Below are 19,770 nucleotides of genomic sequence, written 5' to 3'. Positions count from 1 at the left end.
TAACTGCTTCGTCAGTGTAAATATTGAGGTTTTTAAACGTTTCTTCATTACTAAGCCTGTAACGTTTGGTGGTGGTTGTTTTCAATTTGTTTATTTTATTTATTTTATTTTAGGGGGCGGGGAAACCTCTGTTTGAAGAATGTACTCGCTACCCAGCAGAGGAGCCAACTCTCAGGGGCTGAAGGGTCTTTGTCCCCCAACAAAATATTTGAGGGGGCCGCCGCCCCCCCCAAAAAAGTTGATGGGCATCGCCATTCAAATGGTGTGTGTTCACCACATCATGTGATCATATACCTGCCCCCCCCCATATTTTGCTCTCTAGCACCATCTGGTGTTGCATAACGTATTCAAAACGCTGTTTTTTGACTAATGTAGCAGAGTCCTAAGTTTGACTAGGAGTAGACTTGTTGAAATTAACGGCTCTAACTTTGTCATGTTCAGTGAGTCTGCTCTGAAGCGTAGTAGCGCTCCACCTTATTTATAACATTTCTAGCCCACCTTTTGCACTTAGGAGGTCAAGGTGGTTCTCCTCCACAGCACGTTCCTCCTCACAACGAAACTGTGAGGTAGGTTAGCCTGAGAGACTGTGACCAGCCCAAGGTCACGCCTGGCAAGCATCATGGCTGAGCAGGTCTCTCAGGTCCTAAGCCTGGCTCTCTTACTCGATGGAGGTCATTTTGCCCTGAAGGGTGTTCAAAGAACGCTTTCTGCTTTTCATTCTGCAACACATCTCTGATGTCACAAACCCACCTGGTTCCGACTCAACCGAGTCTGTTCACTGCTGGATTGAGGGGCAAAGGCTGTTCTGAGGGGCTTCACTGCTTCAGGCATTCACACGGAGTGGCGTCCTGTCATAGCCCTGGAGAATATCTTTAACCAGATTTTATTTCCCACCTCTTAAATTTTGCTTCATGAGGTAAGATGTGCCTTTTCGGACCAGTGTCTTCTGGAGGAATGGTTCTCGTTTTTGTCAAGGCTGCAGAAGCTGATGTGTGAGGTGATTCTAGTTACCGTATTTTTCCACTTATAAGGCGCCCCCATGTATAAGATGCCCCCTATTTTTGGGGACACCAATTTAAGAAAATGGGAGGAGATCTATCCCCCAATTTTGGACATTATTTTTTAGGGGGAAAACCTGGTCTTATACATGGAATAATATGGTAAACTGTGAAATTTGCCGCCTTAAGAGGGAGTGACAGCCTCGATCTTGGATGACTTAAAAAGAGGATTAGAGAAATTTGTGGAGGATGTAAGACTGGGTTCCGCCTCTGCAGCCATGCACCCTCCAAAATTTATTCAATGACTATAGGGGCATCCTATTCAATAATAATAATAATAATAATAATAATAATAATAATAATAATAATAATACCCCAGCTTTATACTGTTTATTGCCCCAGCCACTCTGGGTGGCTTCCAACATATATAAAACATTAAACATTAATACAGGACTGCCTTCAGATGGCCTGGTGGGTTGGATAAGTCCATACCCTCCAACATTTCTCTGATGAATATAGGGACGTCCTAAGGAAAAGTGAGACATTCCAGGATCAAATCAGAAGCTAGGATGGCTTCTGCAAATCCAGGGCTGTCCCTGGAAAATAGGGACACTTGGAGGGTCTGCTGTCAGAGGTAGGGCGCCTCTGAATAGCAGTCCTGGGCATCACAAGTAGGGAGAGTTGCTCTTGAGCTCAGGTCCTTCTTTTGGGCTTCCCATTCGGGCATCTGGTTGGCCACTGGACTTAGAAGCATCTTTGGCCTGATCCTGCGGCAGGGCTCTTGTTTGGGCCTTATGGGCACTTGAGAAAACAACAACTTCTGCTCAGCATATCGGGAAAAGAATTCTGTTCCGCGCCTGTGGCGCAAAGCAAAACTACTCTGTGCATGCTCGGTTATTCTCACTAAAAAGCATGTGCCGATTCTGCTTAAGTGGGGAGGTGTTGCAAACTGGGTCTTCTCTATCGGGGTTTTCGGAGTCAGCTGTCCTAACCAAGTCACAGATGCTCTGCAACGACCTTTATCCCCAGACATGGGAAAATTGGAAGGTGCCTTTACAACAGAGTGAGTCCCTTTGGTCCCCTTAACTCAGCATTGTCTATTGACAGGCAGCAGGTCTCTGCGGTTTCAGACAGGTGTCCCTCCTAGCTGTACCTGGAGACGCCATTAGGAATGGAGCCTGGGACCCTCTGCACACCAAGCGGATGCTCTTAACCACTGAGCCGTGTTCATTTCTACCCCGCTCTTAACACGAACACCCTTCTCCTTCTGCCCGCCCCCCCAGCTGTGTTGGAAGGAAATGTTTGACTGGGTAGATCCTGTCTTGCTCTCTCTCTCTCAAAAAAGAAAAAAAAGTCATTTTAGCGGCAGCTGGACTCGTGCTGATAAGAAAAGACTTGGTTTCCTTCATCCTCCCCACCCACTCTTTCCCTTTCAGTATACGTGTCTGTTCTCCTCTACCCCGCAAAATTAATCACCTGCAACTCGACTGAAAAACATGTGTGTCAGCCTGGGCACCCCAAGCCCAAGCCCTCTCTGAAGGGCAAATCAGTGTACGCTGCCAACTTTTATCTCTTTTCAGTGCTCCTCCGTGTATTATTTCGCACCCGGCGCGTGTGCTTTTATAGAATAATGTGAGTAAGCAGCAGCTGTGAGGTCTCTGCTCCCCCGTTTCTGATCGTGGTGTGAGCCAGCCAGGCCCTTTTTTCAAGTTACTCCGTTCCATCCCTCTTCCCCATTATCCATTCCGCCCATGCAAGACCAGCCAGGTATGCTACTGAGCATGCTCAGAGCTGTGTACTTTTTTGGGGTGTGTGTGTGTTATTTTCTCAAGACTTGCTGCACTTCTGCAAAACCCTTCGCTCCTGCCGATACCTCCTTCTTGAGTGGTTCTGTCTGTGCTACACCAGGTTCCATGCTTAGAGAATAATTAATATAATTTTGTACTTAATATGCAGGATTTCTCCCTTATTCCGCTCTCCCCCTGTCATTTTTAGGGAGAGGAAAAGAACTCTCTTGCAGGGTTTACCGCTATACAAAGGTAGGAAAAACACTGTAAAAGGCCAAATTCCTGGCACAAGGCACTCATAACAGAGGTGGCTTTTTCTCTCCCCCCCCCCCCCCGTTTTGGTAGGAATTCTAAATTTAGCATCCCGTCAGGGAAACCTCAATGACAGATTTACACGCTGTAGTGTCTGTCACTGGCTGCAGTGTCACATCCCAGGACGATGGAGACGCTTTCCTTCAGGGCGGAAGCCAGACAGTCCGCATCGACTGAACGGATCCCGTTTGGTGGGAGGGAAGTGTGTGTGTGTGTGTGTGTGTGTTAGGAATGAGCAAACAATGGGTTGTAGCCAACTAACATTAACTCACGAGTGGAACCAATGCAATGGGTGGACAGGACTCACTTAGGCCTATTCATTTCAGTGGGCCTACTCAGAGTAAAAGTGCAACCCAAACGTCTTAGAATCAGGATTATGGAGTTGGCCGGGATGCCCAAAGGCCATCTAGTCCAACCCCTGGCAATCAAAGCTAAAGAATCCCTGACAGATGTTCTTCCAGCCTCAAACATGACTTGTTTTTTGAGGCCTGAAAATTAGGTCTCCCTGCCTCCCCACCAAATCATCTATGACAGAGGCAGCTCCAAGCTAAAGCAGGTTAGACGACGTACTTGGCCACTGAGCCTAGTATTTTCCTCTCTGGCTCGCAAAATCTCCCTAGAGTCACAGGCAGAGAAGTCATATTTTTTCCAATTCCATGTTAGCTTGACCCTTTCAGCTGCAAATGTTGGAGGTTGACCCCGGGACCTTCTAACATGCCAGCCAGGTGCTCTAGCACTGAGCAACGACCTTTCCCTTAAGATATGGGAACAAAGGAAACTGTTTTGTACTGAGTCAGACCATTAGGTCCACCTAACCCAGCACCGTCGGGCGTGGGGAACCTTTGGCCCCTCCACATGTATCTGGACTACAACTCCCATCATCCCTCTCTCTTAGCCATGTGGCTGGTGCCCAGCAACATTTGGAGAGGGCCACAACTTTGAGTTGAAATCCCATCCCATCATACTGTTAGGCCTTTCTCATTAGCAGCAAACAAAGCCACACCCATGAGATCCAGTGGCATGTTTAGTTAAGGCTAACATAGTTTTGACACATGGGATTTAAGGTTCTGAAGATTCTGTGTTCCCTGCTCTCTAGATCAGCCTCTGCTAGTCAGGCGCTTCCCACCCCTGGCACGCTGGCTGGGACTGATGGGAGTTATAGGGCAGAACGCAGGAAGTTGCTGAGTCAGGTCATTGTTCCTTCTAGCTCAGTATTGCTGGTGCTGGCTGGGCTTTGCAAGATTTTGGGCAAACTGTTTTTACCAGCCCTTGGGGACTGGGAAATGCCGTTGGGGACTGAACCTAGCACATTCTGCTTGTGCAGCAAGGTTCCCCACTGGGCCTAATCCAGACCAATCAAGTGTGCCACGCTATTTCCCAGCATGCCTTTTGCTTTGGCACTCTGATTTATGAGTAGATAATACTAAACCACAGAGCCCAGGGCTTGCCGATCAGAAGGTCGGCGGTTCGAATCCCCGTGACGGGGTGAGCTCCCGTTGCTCGGTCCCTGCTCCTGCCAACCTAGCAGTTCGAAAGCATGCCAGTGCAAGAAGATAAATAGGTACCGCTCCGGTGGGAAGGTAAATGGCTTTTCCGTGCATTGCTCTGGCTCGCCAGAAGTGGCTTAGTCATGCTGGCCACATGACCCGGAAGCTGTACGCTGGCTCCCTCGGCCAATAAAGCGAGATGAGCGCCACAACCCCAGAGTCGTCCGCAACTGGACCTAATGGTCAGGGGTCCCTTTACCTTTACCTTTAATACCCCTGTTGCTCTGTGCTCTAAATGTGTGGTTTCAGTTGAGATTCCTGCATTGCAAGGGGTTGGACTAGATAACCCATTGAGGTGCCTTCCAACTTCACGATTCTATGACCAGGATTGTACAGCAGCCTGTTCTGCATGTAGCCACCTTCTGAAGTTCAAAACTTGTGGGAAAGTTTCCTGTCTCTCCACCGTTCTGCCCCTGCTTTCCTTCTAATTTCACTGCCCTCCATTCCCAGTTAACTCTGGAGGGGCTCGGAATTAGAGCAGAAACATTATTAAGATTATGATTTCTTAGAAATGGTTTCCCTTCCTCCAGAAATGTCAAAACAAGGGGGCTCATGCAGACAGTTCCATTTGCAAGGACCACCTAGCTTTTATGTTTGCCGATAAACCATACGGAAAATGTGGAGGCGAGAGAATGATAATGCCTCTTGTAAACAATATGAATGGCCGAGGAAAGAACTTGGCCTTTAGAACTATGTAAGCTTTTTAAAAAAACAAAACAAAAAACAAGAAGGAGAAATTGGCATGAGAGTAAGTCAGTTTGAAATGGGACGAAGGACAGCTGCAAGTCTACCCCAAGCATATGAGATTGTTTTGCATTCTGGCTGAAATAGGTACCCACCCTGGTCACAAACATTCTGAGCAAAACATATCCTGAAAGAGCAACTTGCAGAACTGTAGATCTGAGCCGTTTGTCTAGGAAGTACTGTAATGGAAGGAGTTTGCACTAGAGTTTACCTTCAGGCCTTCTTGTTTCTTTCAAAGCAAGAACAAGGACAAAGAGCATCTGGGAAATGAATGAGGCAACAATGAGGCTTTCAAGTTTGCTTGCGGCAGATTTAGGATAGGTGAAGTTGGGGAATTTGGCAAAGAATCAAGGCTGGGTACTTCTTTCCTTTCTTTTGATGGGGTCCCTGCTTCATGCTAGCCAGTATAGACAGCAGCACTTCTTTGCATGATTGTCTGCCTTTCTCTCTGAAAGCCAAAGGTTGGGTTTCAGCTGGCAGAGGAGCTTTTGTGAAAGCTCAAATGTGTTCTGCATGTTGAACCTAGGCAGCCAGCAGGAAACCTATTATAGAGTCCAATGGAGCTTACTCCTAGGCAGCTATGGATAAGACTGAAGTTATTCTGATCCAAGTAAATTGCATATTGTGCATTGCTGCTGAGTAGTATATTCTGCCCATGTTTGCTCCTGGTCCCACCTACCGCTGACATGTGGCCCTTGGAATATTGCCCAGAAGGAAATGTGGCCCTCAGGCTGGAAAAGGGTTCCCAGACCCAGCTATAAATCCTCTGCTCAGGAGCATCCAGAAATACCTGAGTGACCACTCTTGGAAGCAGTGAACTGGGCTATGTGGTCAACCACTTCCTTTATCTGACCACATTCAGCCTTTTAATCTCATTTCAGAGTCCTCATAGCTGCTCTTGATAGGCTGCATCTCTTTGATACCAGCTAATGGTGCTGCCTGGCACTCCGTCTTCCTTATGGCCTTTTCTTCCTAGTGTGCTAGAACATTAATCCGTGATGTTCAGCCACTCTGTCTCATCCTTAAGTCTCATTAAACCTCATTATCTGGTTCTTTCAGCTGTGGCAAAACAATGTTTAGAGGGGCAATTCTTTGCCTTGCCGAAAGCTGCCTTTTCTGGAGAGGAAAAACAAAATTTTTTTTCCCTTCCAGTAGCACCTTAAAGACCAACTAAGTTAGTTCTTGGTATGAGCTTTTGTGTGCATGCACACTTCTTCAGATACACTGAAACAGAAGTTGCCAGATCCTTTTCTGGAGAGGGTCCTGGTTACAGAGCAGGGCATTGCGCCACTGCTGCCAATCGTATCAGGCCCTGTTCACACCACTCATGTAAAGCATCACGATACCACTTTAAAACAGTTGTGGCTTCCCCCAAAGGATTCTGGGACCTGTGGTTTGTTAAGGATGGTGATGGATTTTAGGAAGCCCCTATTCCCCCACACAGAATACAATTCCCAGAATCCCCTGGGAAGAGGGATTGGCCGTTAAACCACTCTGGGAATTCCACTGAGGAGGAATAAGGGTCTCCTCAAAACGCTCAACATCCTGAGCAAACTGCAACTCCCAGAATCCTTTGGGGGAGGGAACTAATGACTGCTTAAAATGATATCACAGGGCTTTAAATGTATGGTGTTAAATGTGGCCTCGGAGATCTGGGCTGAAATTTAGAACTGGGCTTTCTGGCATGAATTCGGGGGGGGGCAGGTACCCCTGTGCATTTTACTGCAAAAAATCCATTTGAGAAAATAAAATGGGAAAGGGGGCCAGGTGTGTTTGATCTGCTCTCATTGCACAACATACATTTGCTTGTATGCGATTGAGCCCCACCTCCCCACTTGAAAACAGGAAGTGGCCTAAATTCGGTGCTCGAAAATTACGAGGCCTGCCTCTCTCCTCGGCCTAATCGCTTCTTGGCATGGACTTCAAAAGCCTTCTAGCCTCGGCCAGGACGATCAGCTTCACATACCTCTGTCTCTGCCGGTGTCTCGCAGCAGCTATCAGCAGTCTTCCTCTCCTGTAAGCGCTGTGGATCTGGACCCATAACCCTGTTGTTGGGATACTGCAGGGGAGACGGGGGCATTTGGCAGGCCCCCAGCTGGCTCCAGCCACCGGCCGGCAGCCGGGCAATCTCCGTGTCAATCAATGACACGAGCCTCATATACATTTAGAGACTCGGCACACTCTTAGCAGCAGAGTGAATAACTTCTCACAACAAAAGTGGCGGACAGAGACATGTGTAAGCGTTATTTACAGGTGTTTATTCAGCATAGTTCAGGAACAAAGGAAAAACATGTCTGCTTCCCTTCATCTCCAGCAAACAGCAATACAAAAGCAATATACAAACGGAAGTTCCCAGCAGACCTGTGCTGGAAGTAAACAGGCATGTGATGCACAACAGTCATGCCTGCTCCTTCTAAGGTGGAACGGAACTATATCCTAACAGTCTGCACATGTTGTGGCAATGGGTTCCCAAGTATGCACAGTATGGAGAAGGGTGTGTGTTGGGGGGATGAGGGCCCTCCTCTCCAATGGGTCTCTGCCCCCAAAGCAGCATCTCTATGGAATACATTACATCTGGAAAAGTGCCAAAATCGCCACTTGCATTCCCTGTGAGGCAAGTTGCTGTTTGTGGGCTTCCCATATAGGTCCCTGGTTGGCTTCTGCGAAAATAGGATGCTGGACTAGGTGGGCCTTTGGCCTGATCCAGCAACCAGCAGGCGGCTCTTTACGGTCATCGAAATGACTCTGCACTAATTATATCGACTTACATTTTGTTTGATTGCCGGAAGCTTCCTCCAAGTGTTTTGGGAGAGGCAGGTTCTATAAATATTTGGACCATTTTTGTAGCATCCGCTTAAAACATATACAATTTGGAGTTGTTTACCACCCTAAGAACCTTCCAATCCCCTTAACCTCCTTCCTTTCGGCTCCATCAAAAGGGCCGTGCAACATTTTTCTTTTTTAAAAACTTTCTTTGCTTTTATTTTCTCTTATTAAAGTAATCACTCACTCTGTTGCAAGCCAGGACATTAAGAGGAGGAGAGTCCTGACCCTTTTTGACAACCTTATTTCAGAGCTAATGGCATTAAAACTGGTTGCCTGGTGCTATTTTAAGCTGGCTCCCTCTTCCTTCCTGGTGATCTTCCCATCGCTGAGAAGTGAGTCATTCGCTGTGTGATGGTCAGATGCCTTTTCTAGTTTTTCAGCTGCGATGGAGTGATAGCGGGCTGGTCAATGGATTCTTTGTTGATGGGTTGCATTGATATCCCCACCTTTTCCTTCACGGAGTTCAAGGCGGTATTCATAGTTCTTCTGCTCTCCATTTTATCCTCACAACAACCCTGTGAGGTAGATTAGGCTGGCCACTCCCAGTTCACTTCATGGCCAAGTGGGGATTTTAACTCTGGTCTCCGAGGTACTAGTGCTACACTCTAACCACTGCTCTGTAGATGAAGTTGTGTGTCAGGTAAACTGGTCCATTAGGGTGGAAGTGGCACTGCAGATTTATTTATTTCAAAGGCTTTATACAGTGGTTGCTTGTAATCAAAGCTGTAAGTAATGGTTGGCAAACTAAGGCCCGGGGGCCAGATCCAGCCGAATCGCCTTCTCAATCCGGCCCGTGGACGGTCTGGGAATCAGCCTGTTTTTACCTGAGTAAATTTTTTATTTAAAATGCACCTCTGGGTTATTTGTGGGGCCTGCCTGGTGTTTTTACATGAGTAGAATGTGAGCTTTTATTTAAAATGCATCTCTGGGTTACTTGTGGGGCATAGGAATTCATTCATTTCCCCCCTCAAAATATAGTCCGGCCCCCCACAAGGTCTGAGGGACAGTGGACCGGCCCCCTGCTGAAAAAGTTTGCTGACCCCTGCTAAGTGGTTTATGAAATAAAAATGCAAGTGTTAGAAGGAGGTATTTTAAGAATGCTTAAAAGAGAATTAAAATAAACTGTAAGCAGATTGGAAGGCAGGTTTGCATTCTGTCAGTTATATCCAGGGCTGGTTGTTTTCAGAATAGACCAACTGAAACTGATGGACGTAAGTTCATTTCCATTGGTGTACTCTACTTAAGACTAGCATTGGAGGCAACCTGTTTTTCTGGATATGCTGTTGGCCTAAACAAAAAATGTTTCAGGGAGATTCCTATAAAGAATAGATGGGGGTTCTTTCCTGACGCCAATAGACAGGGAGTTCCAAAGTGCTACAGCAGAAAATAAAATGACCTGGCTTTGATGGATATCTGTGTATGGCAAGAGGGAATCTCTCACTGACCCTTGCACATTAGGGTGTGTTGAATTTTTCAACTTTCAAACTCCCAAATGAGGGGTGCTGAAAAGTTGTAGCATGACTTGGGAATTCGAAAGATACTTGGGTTAAATGAATATAATTTAGTTTTGATTGGTAAGTAAAATGTATGTAAGATTGCACAGAAATCATTAAACATGATTCCCAAGTTTTCCATTTATATTATACAGTCGTACCTGGGAAGTCGAACAGAATCCGTTCCAGAAATCTTAACACTGTATATCTGACCTGGCGTCAACACCCAGCATCCTCGACCCCAACCCATTGTTATTGACCCCAACCCTGGACCCCTTTTTAAACCCAGACTCAGCAGCTGAGTGCCACCATCTTAATTTCCTGCATTGCCCTGAGACAGTGTTGCTCTGTAGGTATTATGACAAATTAAAATGGTGGCTCATTCAGAGTACTGCCGCTGCCCACCACTGTCAGGTGAGCCCATGAGGTAGCACAGAGGTAGGAAGGAGCCCATCAAACTTGGAATCAGCCCTGCTCTGTACTCCATAGGAACCTGTGTCCCTTGAGACAACAGTTCCCCACATCCCCAGCTGCCATGAGCAATGATCCTATATGGGTGCTGTGAATCAGGCATAGGCAAACTCAGCCCTCCAGATGTTTTGGGACCACAACCCCCATCATCCCTGACCACTGGCCCTGTTAGCTAGGGATGATGGGAGTTGTAGTCCCAAAACAGCTGGAGGGCTGAGTTTGCCTATGCCTGCTCTAGATGTTGTTTGATTGCAAACCACCCCCCTTCCTTAAGGGAATGGATAACAATTCCCCTAGTTTCCTCTGGAACTCACTCCCACAAGAAGTAGAGTTAAGCCACCAAGTTGGCTGGCTTTAAAAGAGGCTGAAATAAATTTGTGACAGAGAAGGCCATGAATGGATACTACCTGTGACGGCCCATGTTCTACCACCATTTGAAGTAAATATTCCTCTGAACGTCACTTCTTGGGAATCACAAGTGGGGAGAGTTGTTGTGCTCAGATCCATCTTGTAGGCTTATGGCCTCTCCAGTGACTTCCCTCATCTTCCCTCTCTGGTTTGTTACAAAAATTGTTATCTTCTGCATGTTAATATACACAAAATATCATTACATTATCTTCTTCCATGTTTTAATTAAATAAAATTGTGGGTGTTTATTCAAAACCTGCCAATGAGTCCAATTCTTTGTTATTTTTGTAAATAAACTGTGAAAGATTCCCATTCATTTTTAAAGTTTCTATTGTCCTTTTTATGCAGTTTATCTGTTAACTTTGCTAATTCTGCATAGTTCCTCAAATTTTCTTGCCATTGTTCTTTCGTTGGTACTTCTTCTTTCTTCTACCCTTGAGCTAATAAGATTCTTGTCGCTGTTGTAGCATACAAAAACATTTTCCATTTTTCTTTCAGCAGTTCTTGACCAGAAATGCCTAGCAAAAAGGCTTCTGTTGTTTTTTTTTAAACAAATGTTATTTTAAACATTTTTTTCAATTCATTGTATATCATTTCCCAGAAGTTTTTTTTAAACAATTTTACATTCCCATCACATAGAGCTCTCCTTATTTTATTGTGTTCTGAAATAAAACAATCAGCAAATGGGTTTTGGAGGCAGGGCGTGGGAGGGGAACCGAGCCAATGCCGGCCACAGGTGCCGCAGAGCTATGCAAAATAATCATTTGTGGGATCTATATTAAGGCTCCATCTGCCTAGGGGAAGCCCAGAGGACGTAGAACCACCCGTAAGCTCATCACATTTGATAGCAGTGAGCCACGATGACCTGGTTTCATCCGATGCACACGGAGACTCTTAAGTCTCTGCCCAGATACCAACCTAGAGGGACTTCCGAAAGCTTTCTACTGAGAATGCTCAGGTGCGATTGTTACAGATGCAAGGAATCTAACTTTCCATTCCCATTTTTTTTAATGAAAAAAACAACAAGTGGGGATATTTGCTGTCCTGTTTGCCAGCTTCTCATAGTTATCTAGCTGGCCACTGGGAACAACATGCTGGACTAGGAGGAATTTTTGACCTGGTCCAACTTCTTCTATTCTACTTGGGTGGCTTTAAAAGTGGGGTTGATAAATTCATGGAGGATAAGGCTTGTCGGTGGCTACTTGCCACAATGGCTATGTTGTAGGCCAGCATCGGAGGCAGGATACTGCCCAATACCAGTTCCTGGGAATTGCAAGAAGGGACAGTTGCTGTTGTTGGCTGGCAACTGTAAGAACAGGATCCTGGGCTAGGTGGGCCTTTGAGCTGATCTAGCAGGACTGTTCTTAAGTGTGTATCCATCCCCTATCCTTGGAAGAATGCTCTGTGTCATCTTTTTATTAATGCTGTGGTTCTCTTCTGCTTTTGTCTCCCCCCCCCTCCAACCTCAAGGTGGTTTCACCCAAACATCAATGGCATTGAAGCGGAGAAGTTGCTGTTAACCCGAGGAGTCCATGGGAGTTTTTTAGCCCGGCCTAGTAAAAGCAACCCGGGAGACTTCACCTTATCCGTCAGGTATGAAATGTTCAAAACCAACAACTTTGGGGTGGACGGGCCAGCTTGGAACCAATAGCATGGTGCCATGTTCTCAGCGGAACAAATTAGGAGTGTAACGAATCTGAAGGAGAATCTCCACCCCAATCATTCAGCCTGGACGCTGAGGTCTAGCTTGGAGGGCCTTCTGGCACTTCCCTCACTGCAAGAAGCCAAGTTAGAGGGAACCAGGCAGAGGGCCTTCTCGGTAGTGGCACCCGCCCTGTGGAACGCCCTCCCACCAGATGTCAAAGAGAACAACTACCAGACTTTTGAAGACATCTGAAGGCAGCCCTTAGGGAAGCTTTTAATGTTTGATGCATTACTGTATTTTAATATTTTGTTGGAAGCGACCCAGAGTGGCTGGGGAAGCCCAGCCAGATGGGCAGGGTATAAATAATAAATTATTATTATTATTATTATTATTATTATTATTATTATTATTATGTAACATCAAAACATTTGCTGTGCCCTCACCTTCAGTACACACCAGACATTCAGAGTTTTCCTCCTCACCCACAAGAAGGATGGAAAGACCAGTGGCAGAGCTGCGACTCTGCATGCAGAAGATACAACCAGGCAGGGCTGAAATTCTGGAGAGACTTTGCTGGTCAGTGTAGACCAGGGGTGTCAAACTCAAATTCATCGGGGGCCGCATCAGCAGTTTGGTCACCCTCAAAGGGCCGGTTGTATTGGCCTAAAATATTTGAGCAGGCTGAGACCCCCGAAGTTGATGGGCTTTGACATTTAAATGGGGTGTATGTGGCATGTGATAAATTATGTGAGGTTCGAGCTGGTCTTTGACCAGTAATAAATTATGATGATGATGTGAGGTGGGGCCTACCTGCCCCCCCTCAATATTTTATTCAGACTGACATCCCTGTTATGAAAGATTACTAAAGCCTGCCCCTGTGGTGATGTATCATAGCATTGTGCAGGCCCAGTCTGAGGGCACCTTTACTGGACTGCGTCTTGTGGCTGGGGCTTGTCTGCGCCTTCTCTTCCTTCTCCGCCTGTTGCTGCCTCCTCCCTGTGCCAGGCGCTGGTGGGGGGGGAGATGTGCCAGTTGCACCCCAGTTTCTGACGGGGGCCAATGCTGCTTGTTCCTCCCTCTGCTTTTCAACACTGCAATAAATCGCTACCGTATCACAACATCACTATCACAATGTTGAAAAGTTGGTATCGTCTGCTTTTAGGGGCTGAGGGGCTTACTCAGTACGGACAGGGGCACTCCTAGGAATTTATTGGATTTCAAATCCCTGGATTTCAAATCCCATTGAGGGGGGACAGGGGCGGACTTTGGTAATATGGCACCCACCCTGAGTGAGGACAAAATTTGGTGCCCCCCCAATAGAATAAATAGGCATCGTTATCATTATTTTGTGCTCCCTTGGCTTGGGGCAGGTGAGGCACCCACACGGCCCCAAATCTGACGCTGGTGGAGGAAGTACATTTCCACAACCGGCCGAGCTGCCCCTGTGGATCCTGCTGCCTGAGGCAGCCGCCTCCCCTTGCCCTCCGTGGCAAGCCGAGGCTGAGGGGGACGTTCGCTTGCCCAGGCGCCGGGCTCCCGTCCACTTGCTCCGGCGCGCCCGCTGCAGCCCTGCTGCCAGTAGCCATCGGGGAAGGCGGCCGGCCGGGCTCCAGGGCTCGGTGGGGCCCGCCGGCAGAGGGTGGCGCTGCGCCTCGCCTGGGCGTGGAAGCCCTGCTGGCACGTTGTTTCCCACGCCGCGTGTCCGCGCCGCGCTCCTGCCTCCATCTCGGCTCGCTCCCTCCTGTCCTCCGCCTCCGTGCCCGCCTCGCCTGCCAGACTTGCATCCCTGCCTGCCGGCGGCGGCGCAGCAGAGACCGAGCATGGTGCCAGCAGCGGCTGCCGGGGCGCACGGAGGAGCGTCCGGCCGGGCAGCTCCACTCCGCTTGCTGCTGCTGCTCGCGCTGGGCGCCTCCTGGGCGGTGTGCCCGCCGGACCGGGGCAGCCGCCAGAGACGCGGCAGCCCGCGGGACGAGGCGGGCGGCCTGCGGGGTCGCGCCGGCGGGGGACCTCCGGAGGCGGCCTCTCTGCTCGCCACCTCCTTCGTGCTGAAAGGCGATGCGGCGCACAACCAGGCAATGGTGCACTGGACGGGCGAGAACAGCAGCGAGAACGGCGGCTACATGGGCCACATGACGAGGTCTGGCGGGCCGGATTTGGCCCGTGGGCCTTGTGCTTGACACCCGTCGTGTAGACCAATGTTTCCCAAACTTGGGTCTCCAGCTGTTTTGGGACTACAAATCCCATCACCCCTGACCACTGGTCTTGCTAGCTAGGGATGATGGGATTTGTTGTCCCAAAACAGCTAGAGACCCACGTTTGGGAAACATTGGTGTAGACCAATGATAGCCAACTGGTGCCTCACCTCCCCAAGCTACCAGCTTGGGTTGCTTTCAAAGAGGACTAGACAAATTAATAGAGAGGAAGGCTATCAGTGACTGCTAGCCAGGACTGGCGATGTTCTGCCTCCATGGTCAGAGGCAGAAACACATCTGAAAACCAGTTTTGTTTTGTTTGAAAGTTGCAGGAGAAAAAGAGGGCGTTTGCACTCAGGTCCTGCAAAATGAAACTGTTTTGGTCAGGTGGAAAATAACTCTTGTGCGAGAGATGAGGCACTCTGCTCATGCTCAGAGGCACCCTCTGCATGGGTTGCTAGTGTTCTTGCAGCTGCAAATTGGCCAGCTTCCTTGGGGCTGCTGCCAAACCATCCGGTGATCTCAGGGCAGAGTCCGCCGGCTTGGAAAAACCCCTCTTGATCTTTCCAAACCTCTGAATGTTTAGCTGCTTCTTGTGGGGGGAGGGCAGGGAATAAGCTCATCCACTTACAGCTGTAGCTGGATCTCGGTAAATAATTTAAAGAGCAGGAATTGGTGCTCTGTGCATTTCTGTAAGAGGTGTTTGGGCCGCAAGCCAGCCTTCGGGGAAACGCAAGTGCCAAGGAAAGGGAGCTTGAAGAGCCTCTGGATGAGGAATCCATTTAACATGGAAAACGGGGGACGTTTCCTAAGAGCGGCTTTCATGTTCTTGGCTGCAGCTATAATGCAGATTATTTCAGGGGGAGTGGGGAGGAGATATTGCTAGATAATAGTGTTTCCGCCTCCTCTTGCATATTGTCATATGGCTACAGAAATTTCCCTTTGTGAAAGTGGCCCCTATTTGCTTACACGCTAAGCAGGTGCAGGAATATTTTTGTTGTTGTTACATTCCCCCACTCTCCCCCCCCCAAAAGCTCCAAGTACAGTGGTACCTCAGAGTAAGTACTTAATTGGTTCCGGAAGTCTGTACTTAACCTGAAGCGTACTTAACCTGAAGCGTTCTTAACCTGAAGCGGACTTTCCCATTGAAAGTAATGGAAAGTGGATTGATCCGTTCCAGACGATGAAAAAACACCCCCTAAAACAGTAATTTAACATGAATTTTACTGTTTCACGAGACCATTGATCCATAAAATGAAGGCAATAATCAATGTACTGTACTATAAAATAAATAAGACAGTATTTTAGATGAAAAAAAATTATTTCCAAACTCACTGCTTGGAGGGGGCTCAGGGTCCTCTTCCACAATCACAATCGGCTTGGCTCCCTGCATTCGCGGAAGCCTCAGAGAGCTCCGTAGGCCCCACCGATGTCCGGTTTTCCCGCCAGGCAGTGGCAAGGCCTCCGAGAGCTTGGACAACTTACTTCCGGGTTACAATCGTTCGTAACCCGAAAAAACGTAAGTTCAAGCGTTCGTAACCCGAGGTACCACTGTATTTAAAGACTCCAATAGTTGCAGTGCTATCCCAGAATTTGGTTTCCTTTGAATGGACTAGTGGAGATTCTGGTGCCTGTAGTAGGACATACGGTTTTAGTTACACATAGATACAGCCTAAGCCTAGGATGGAAGTACTCGCAGCATTAAGACCCCCAGATACCTTCCTTCTCCATCAGGTGCTGCTCTGGATCCTGCACAGAGCAAGCACATCTCTGCATCTCCAGCCTCATGCTCCTCTCTCTGGTGTCTGTGCTCCTACCTAGCAGCCAATTCTGTGAAACTTTTATTCCTAGACTTCTCTCTCTCTCCTCGTGACAATCCTGTGAGGTAGGTTAGGTTGGGCGGGATATGAACTCGGGTCTCTGCAGTCCTCTTTACCGCTCCCCTCGCTGTCTTGAGCTCCAACCAGCAGGTGAACACATTTCCCACCCCCCTCCACTGTGAGTCTTACAAGGAACAGTTTTGGCCTCCGTCAAACATGGTATTGATAGAGACACCTGTGTGCGTTTTTGAGGGCAGCACGGATTTATTGCCAATCGGCTGGCAAGGGCACCCCATCCCAGCACTCTTGGCGGTTCAGCTTTCATATCTCGGAGAGCTTTTGAGGTAATTAGCAGCTGCAGCTGTGTGCTTCAGAGAGGGAAAGAGAGCCGTCTTCCTTTCTAAAACCGCGCCAAGACGGATCTGAGGGCGACGGAGGTTCTTCTCCCGCGAAGCGAAATTTGCAGCCGCAGCCGTTTTCATGTAATTATTTAATCCAGCTGCTGGTTTGGAGAGGGACCCTGCCGCCTTCGCTCAATAGCTGCCTCTGTGGCGAGGCCACAGGTGTCCCTTCTTTGTGCAGAAGCAATTTTGGCATCAAACAAATTGAGCGTGACTCCACGGAAGCATTGTTGGGCGTTTAGATGTAGGCGGTTCTGGCAGAGAAGCATTTGTGTGGTGGCCTGGTCATTTGCAAAGGATTGTGTGTAATTTCCTCTTTTATTCCCCACCCCGGTTTTAGAACTGCACACTTTTTTCCAGGTGTTAGCATAGCCTGCCCATTTAAAAACATTTCCTTTGCTTTTGCCACATTCATTCACAGCTCAGTAATGCTCCAGGATCACTCAGGAGCAATCGTGTCAATGAGCATACGAGATGCCAGGATGAAAGATGAGGTTGCTGGATCCGTCCAATGGCCCCTCTAGCCCAGCATCCTGTTCTCATAGTGGCCGACCAGATGCCTGTGGGAAAACCCACAAACACGGTTTGAGCACACAAGCCCTTGTGGTTTCAATGCAGAGCCATCGTGGCTTGCAGCCATCAGTGGCACTCTACTCCCTGAGAGAATCTGCTTATAAAGCCATCCAAGCTGGCTGCCTCCTGTGGCGGTGAGTTCCATAGTTTCAGTGCTTTGCAAGCAGACGGTCCCCAGTCCAGTCCCTGGCACCTGGGAGAGACTCTGGTCTGCAAACTTGCAATATTTGGGTTTGAAGATTGAAAAAATACAGTGGTACCTCGGGTTACATACGCTTCAGGTTACCGACTCCACTAACCCAGAAATAGTACCTCAGGTTAAGAACTTTACCTCAGGATGAGAACAGAAATCGTGCTCCGGCGGCGCAACAGCAGCAGCAGCAGGCCCCATTAGATAAAGTGATGCTTCAGGTTAAGAACAGTTTCAGGTTAAGAACAGACCTCCAGAATGAATTAAGTTCTTAAGGTACCACTGTACTGGTTTCTGGAAAGTAGAATCTTATTGTGGAGCAAATGTTTTGAATAATTCTTTGTATGTAACTGACAGATAAAGAATTGGAAGCCTTCCTTTTCCTTTCCTTTCCTTTCCTTCTTCCCTATCACCTTTCCTTTTTTCTTTCTTTTCTGTCCCCCCCCCCCATGCATGCTTCTCTCTCTCTCTCTCTCTCTCTCTCTCTCTCTCTCTCTCTCTCTCTCTTTCTCTCTCTCCTTTTTCCGCTTTTGTTTTTATATAGATTAATTTTTGTATCATTAAAAAGCTTTAACAATGACAATAACAATGCAAAGAAAGACACCGGTCTCTGATGCCCCAGAGGGATGCTGGACACCCTGTAATATGCTTACCATTTTTTAAAAACTTCATCAAACCAGTTAGGATGGAAACAGTGGTTTGTGAGCAACTTCCTGTCTTCTTCTTTCCAGTGCGGAATGGGTTAATCCCATTTGGCTATTAGCAGTGCTGAGAGCACAGGCACAGTCCCATTGGGGACCCTTTCTGGCCTTTTCTCCCCTCCCTGGCTTTCCTAAGAGGAGGGAGGCTAATTGCATTTAAAGGCACTTAAGAGGCTGCCTGCCTGCCTGCTGAGATGGCCCCTTTAGGCCTCCAGATGCCTGATGGATGAGTTCAGTCCGGGAGGGGTTGTCTGCTTCTAAAAGGCTTGGTGGGCCAGTGAATTTGGTCACTCCCAGTTGTGGGACTCCAGTAAGATTGGCAGCAGGGGACTGTCCCCTAAGAGCTGGGCTCATTTAGGAACACGGGGAACTTCCTTATTATACTGAATTAGACCTTTATTCAGAGTCTTTATTCATAGTGCTGACAAATGCTAATACTATTTAAAAAACAAAAAAAATGCACATTAAACAATAAAACAAAACCTTGCATCGGTTTCTGACCCTCCTGGCTGTGCAGATATTCTGATGCTGATGTTTATCCCACTTTTGATTTAATTATTATTTATTGAATTTATATCCTTCCCTTCCTCAACTGGGAGCCCAGAGCGGCAAACAGATACACAATTTTTAAAAAGATAGCATTTTAAAACAAATGAAAGCATCCTACAAAAAAAACCAATTGCAAACGTCTAAAAGCAGTTATGGTCAGAAACGTTCTTCCATCCAGTGATTTTGGGGTTGCCAGGAACAGGGTTGTTCAGCCAGGGGGAGCAGGAATGCATTTCCTTCTGAAGGTTAATGAAGGGCATTCCACAACCGGGGAGCCATCACTGAAAAGGCCCTGTCAGCATCAAGGGGGAAGTCCCTGGTGCTGGCACTTGATCCAGGAATCTCAGAGCAGCGTGCGTGATTCTACCCCACACATACCAAACTTGTCTTCATAACAAGTGTGCAAGAAGAGAGAGAGAGACAGACAGACAGACAGACAGACAGACTGGCTAGAGTCCCTCAGAGAGTTTAAAGGCCAAGTGAAGATTTGCACCTGAATGTCAACCTACCACTCTGCCTCATGTAGCCTCTTGCTTCCAGGGTTTGTTTTGCAAACAAGTATTACAATCAGTTGTTAGCTGATTTTTAGACCCCACTTTTCCTCCCTGCACAAGAACCCTGTTCGGTAGAGTGACAATGAGTGTCACATAAACTTCAGGCCTTGGTGGGGTTTTGAACCCAAAGCCACATTCACACCATACCTCTCAAGCATCACAATGTCACTTGGAACAGTTACGTCTTCCCCCAATGAATTATAGGAGCTGTAGTTTGTTAAGGGTGCCAAGAACGGTTAGGAAACCTCTGTTCCCTTCACAATATTATGTTTCCCTGGGAAGGGGGACTGGTAGTTAAACCACGTTGGGGACTGTAGGCAAGTAGTGTGTTCAAAAATGTATATACGGGGGTCAAGGGTGCATATAATAAATGCATATATTGGTGAAAATAACATGGGAAAATGCTTTATATCACAAGAAACCACCTTGCAAAAATATGTATATTAGGCAGTGCAAAATGAGCCCTAAAATGCTGATCAATTTTCATGATTCTAACCCCCCCCAAAAAAACAGAGTTCACAAACAGATGTGGAAATGTAGGGAACCCAAGGTTGCGGGG

At 47.6% G+C, this 19,770-nt stretch overlaps 1 protein-coding gene across 3 annotated transcripts in view; it reads left to right on the top strand.

Annotated features, from left to right (window-relative positions):
• The window catches only part of LOC128419747 (tyrosine-protein phosphatase non-receptor type 11-like), a 59,176-nt gene that overhangs the window by 17,640 nt on the left and 21,766 nt on the right, over nt 1–19,770 (top strand). For 2 of the 3 annotated variants that reach the window (XM_053400813.1, XM_053400811.1), the window contains exon 2: nt 12,057–12,179. In XM_053400813.1, coding sequence (XP_053256788.1) covers nt 12,057–12,179 — 123 coding nt within the window. Of the gene's footprint in view, nt 1–765; nt 917–12,056; nt 12,180–19,770 lie in introns of those variants that run through there. The other variant, XM_053400812.1, reaches the window with a different exon arrangement.

The sequence above is a fragment of the Podarcis raffonei genome, chromosome 8 (assembly GCF_027172205.1).
Source record: "Podarcis raffonei isolate rPodRaf1 chromosome 8, rPodRaf1.pri, whole genome shotgun sequence".
Lineage (NCBI taxonomy): Eukaryota > Metazoa > Chordata > Lepidosauria > Squamata > Lacertidae > Podarcis > Podarcis raffonei.
The sequence above is the reverse complement of the archived record's forward strand: the minus strand, read 5'-3'. Positions and strand labels throughout refer to the sequence as shown.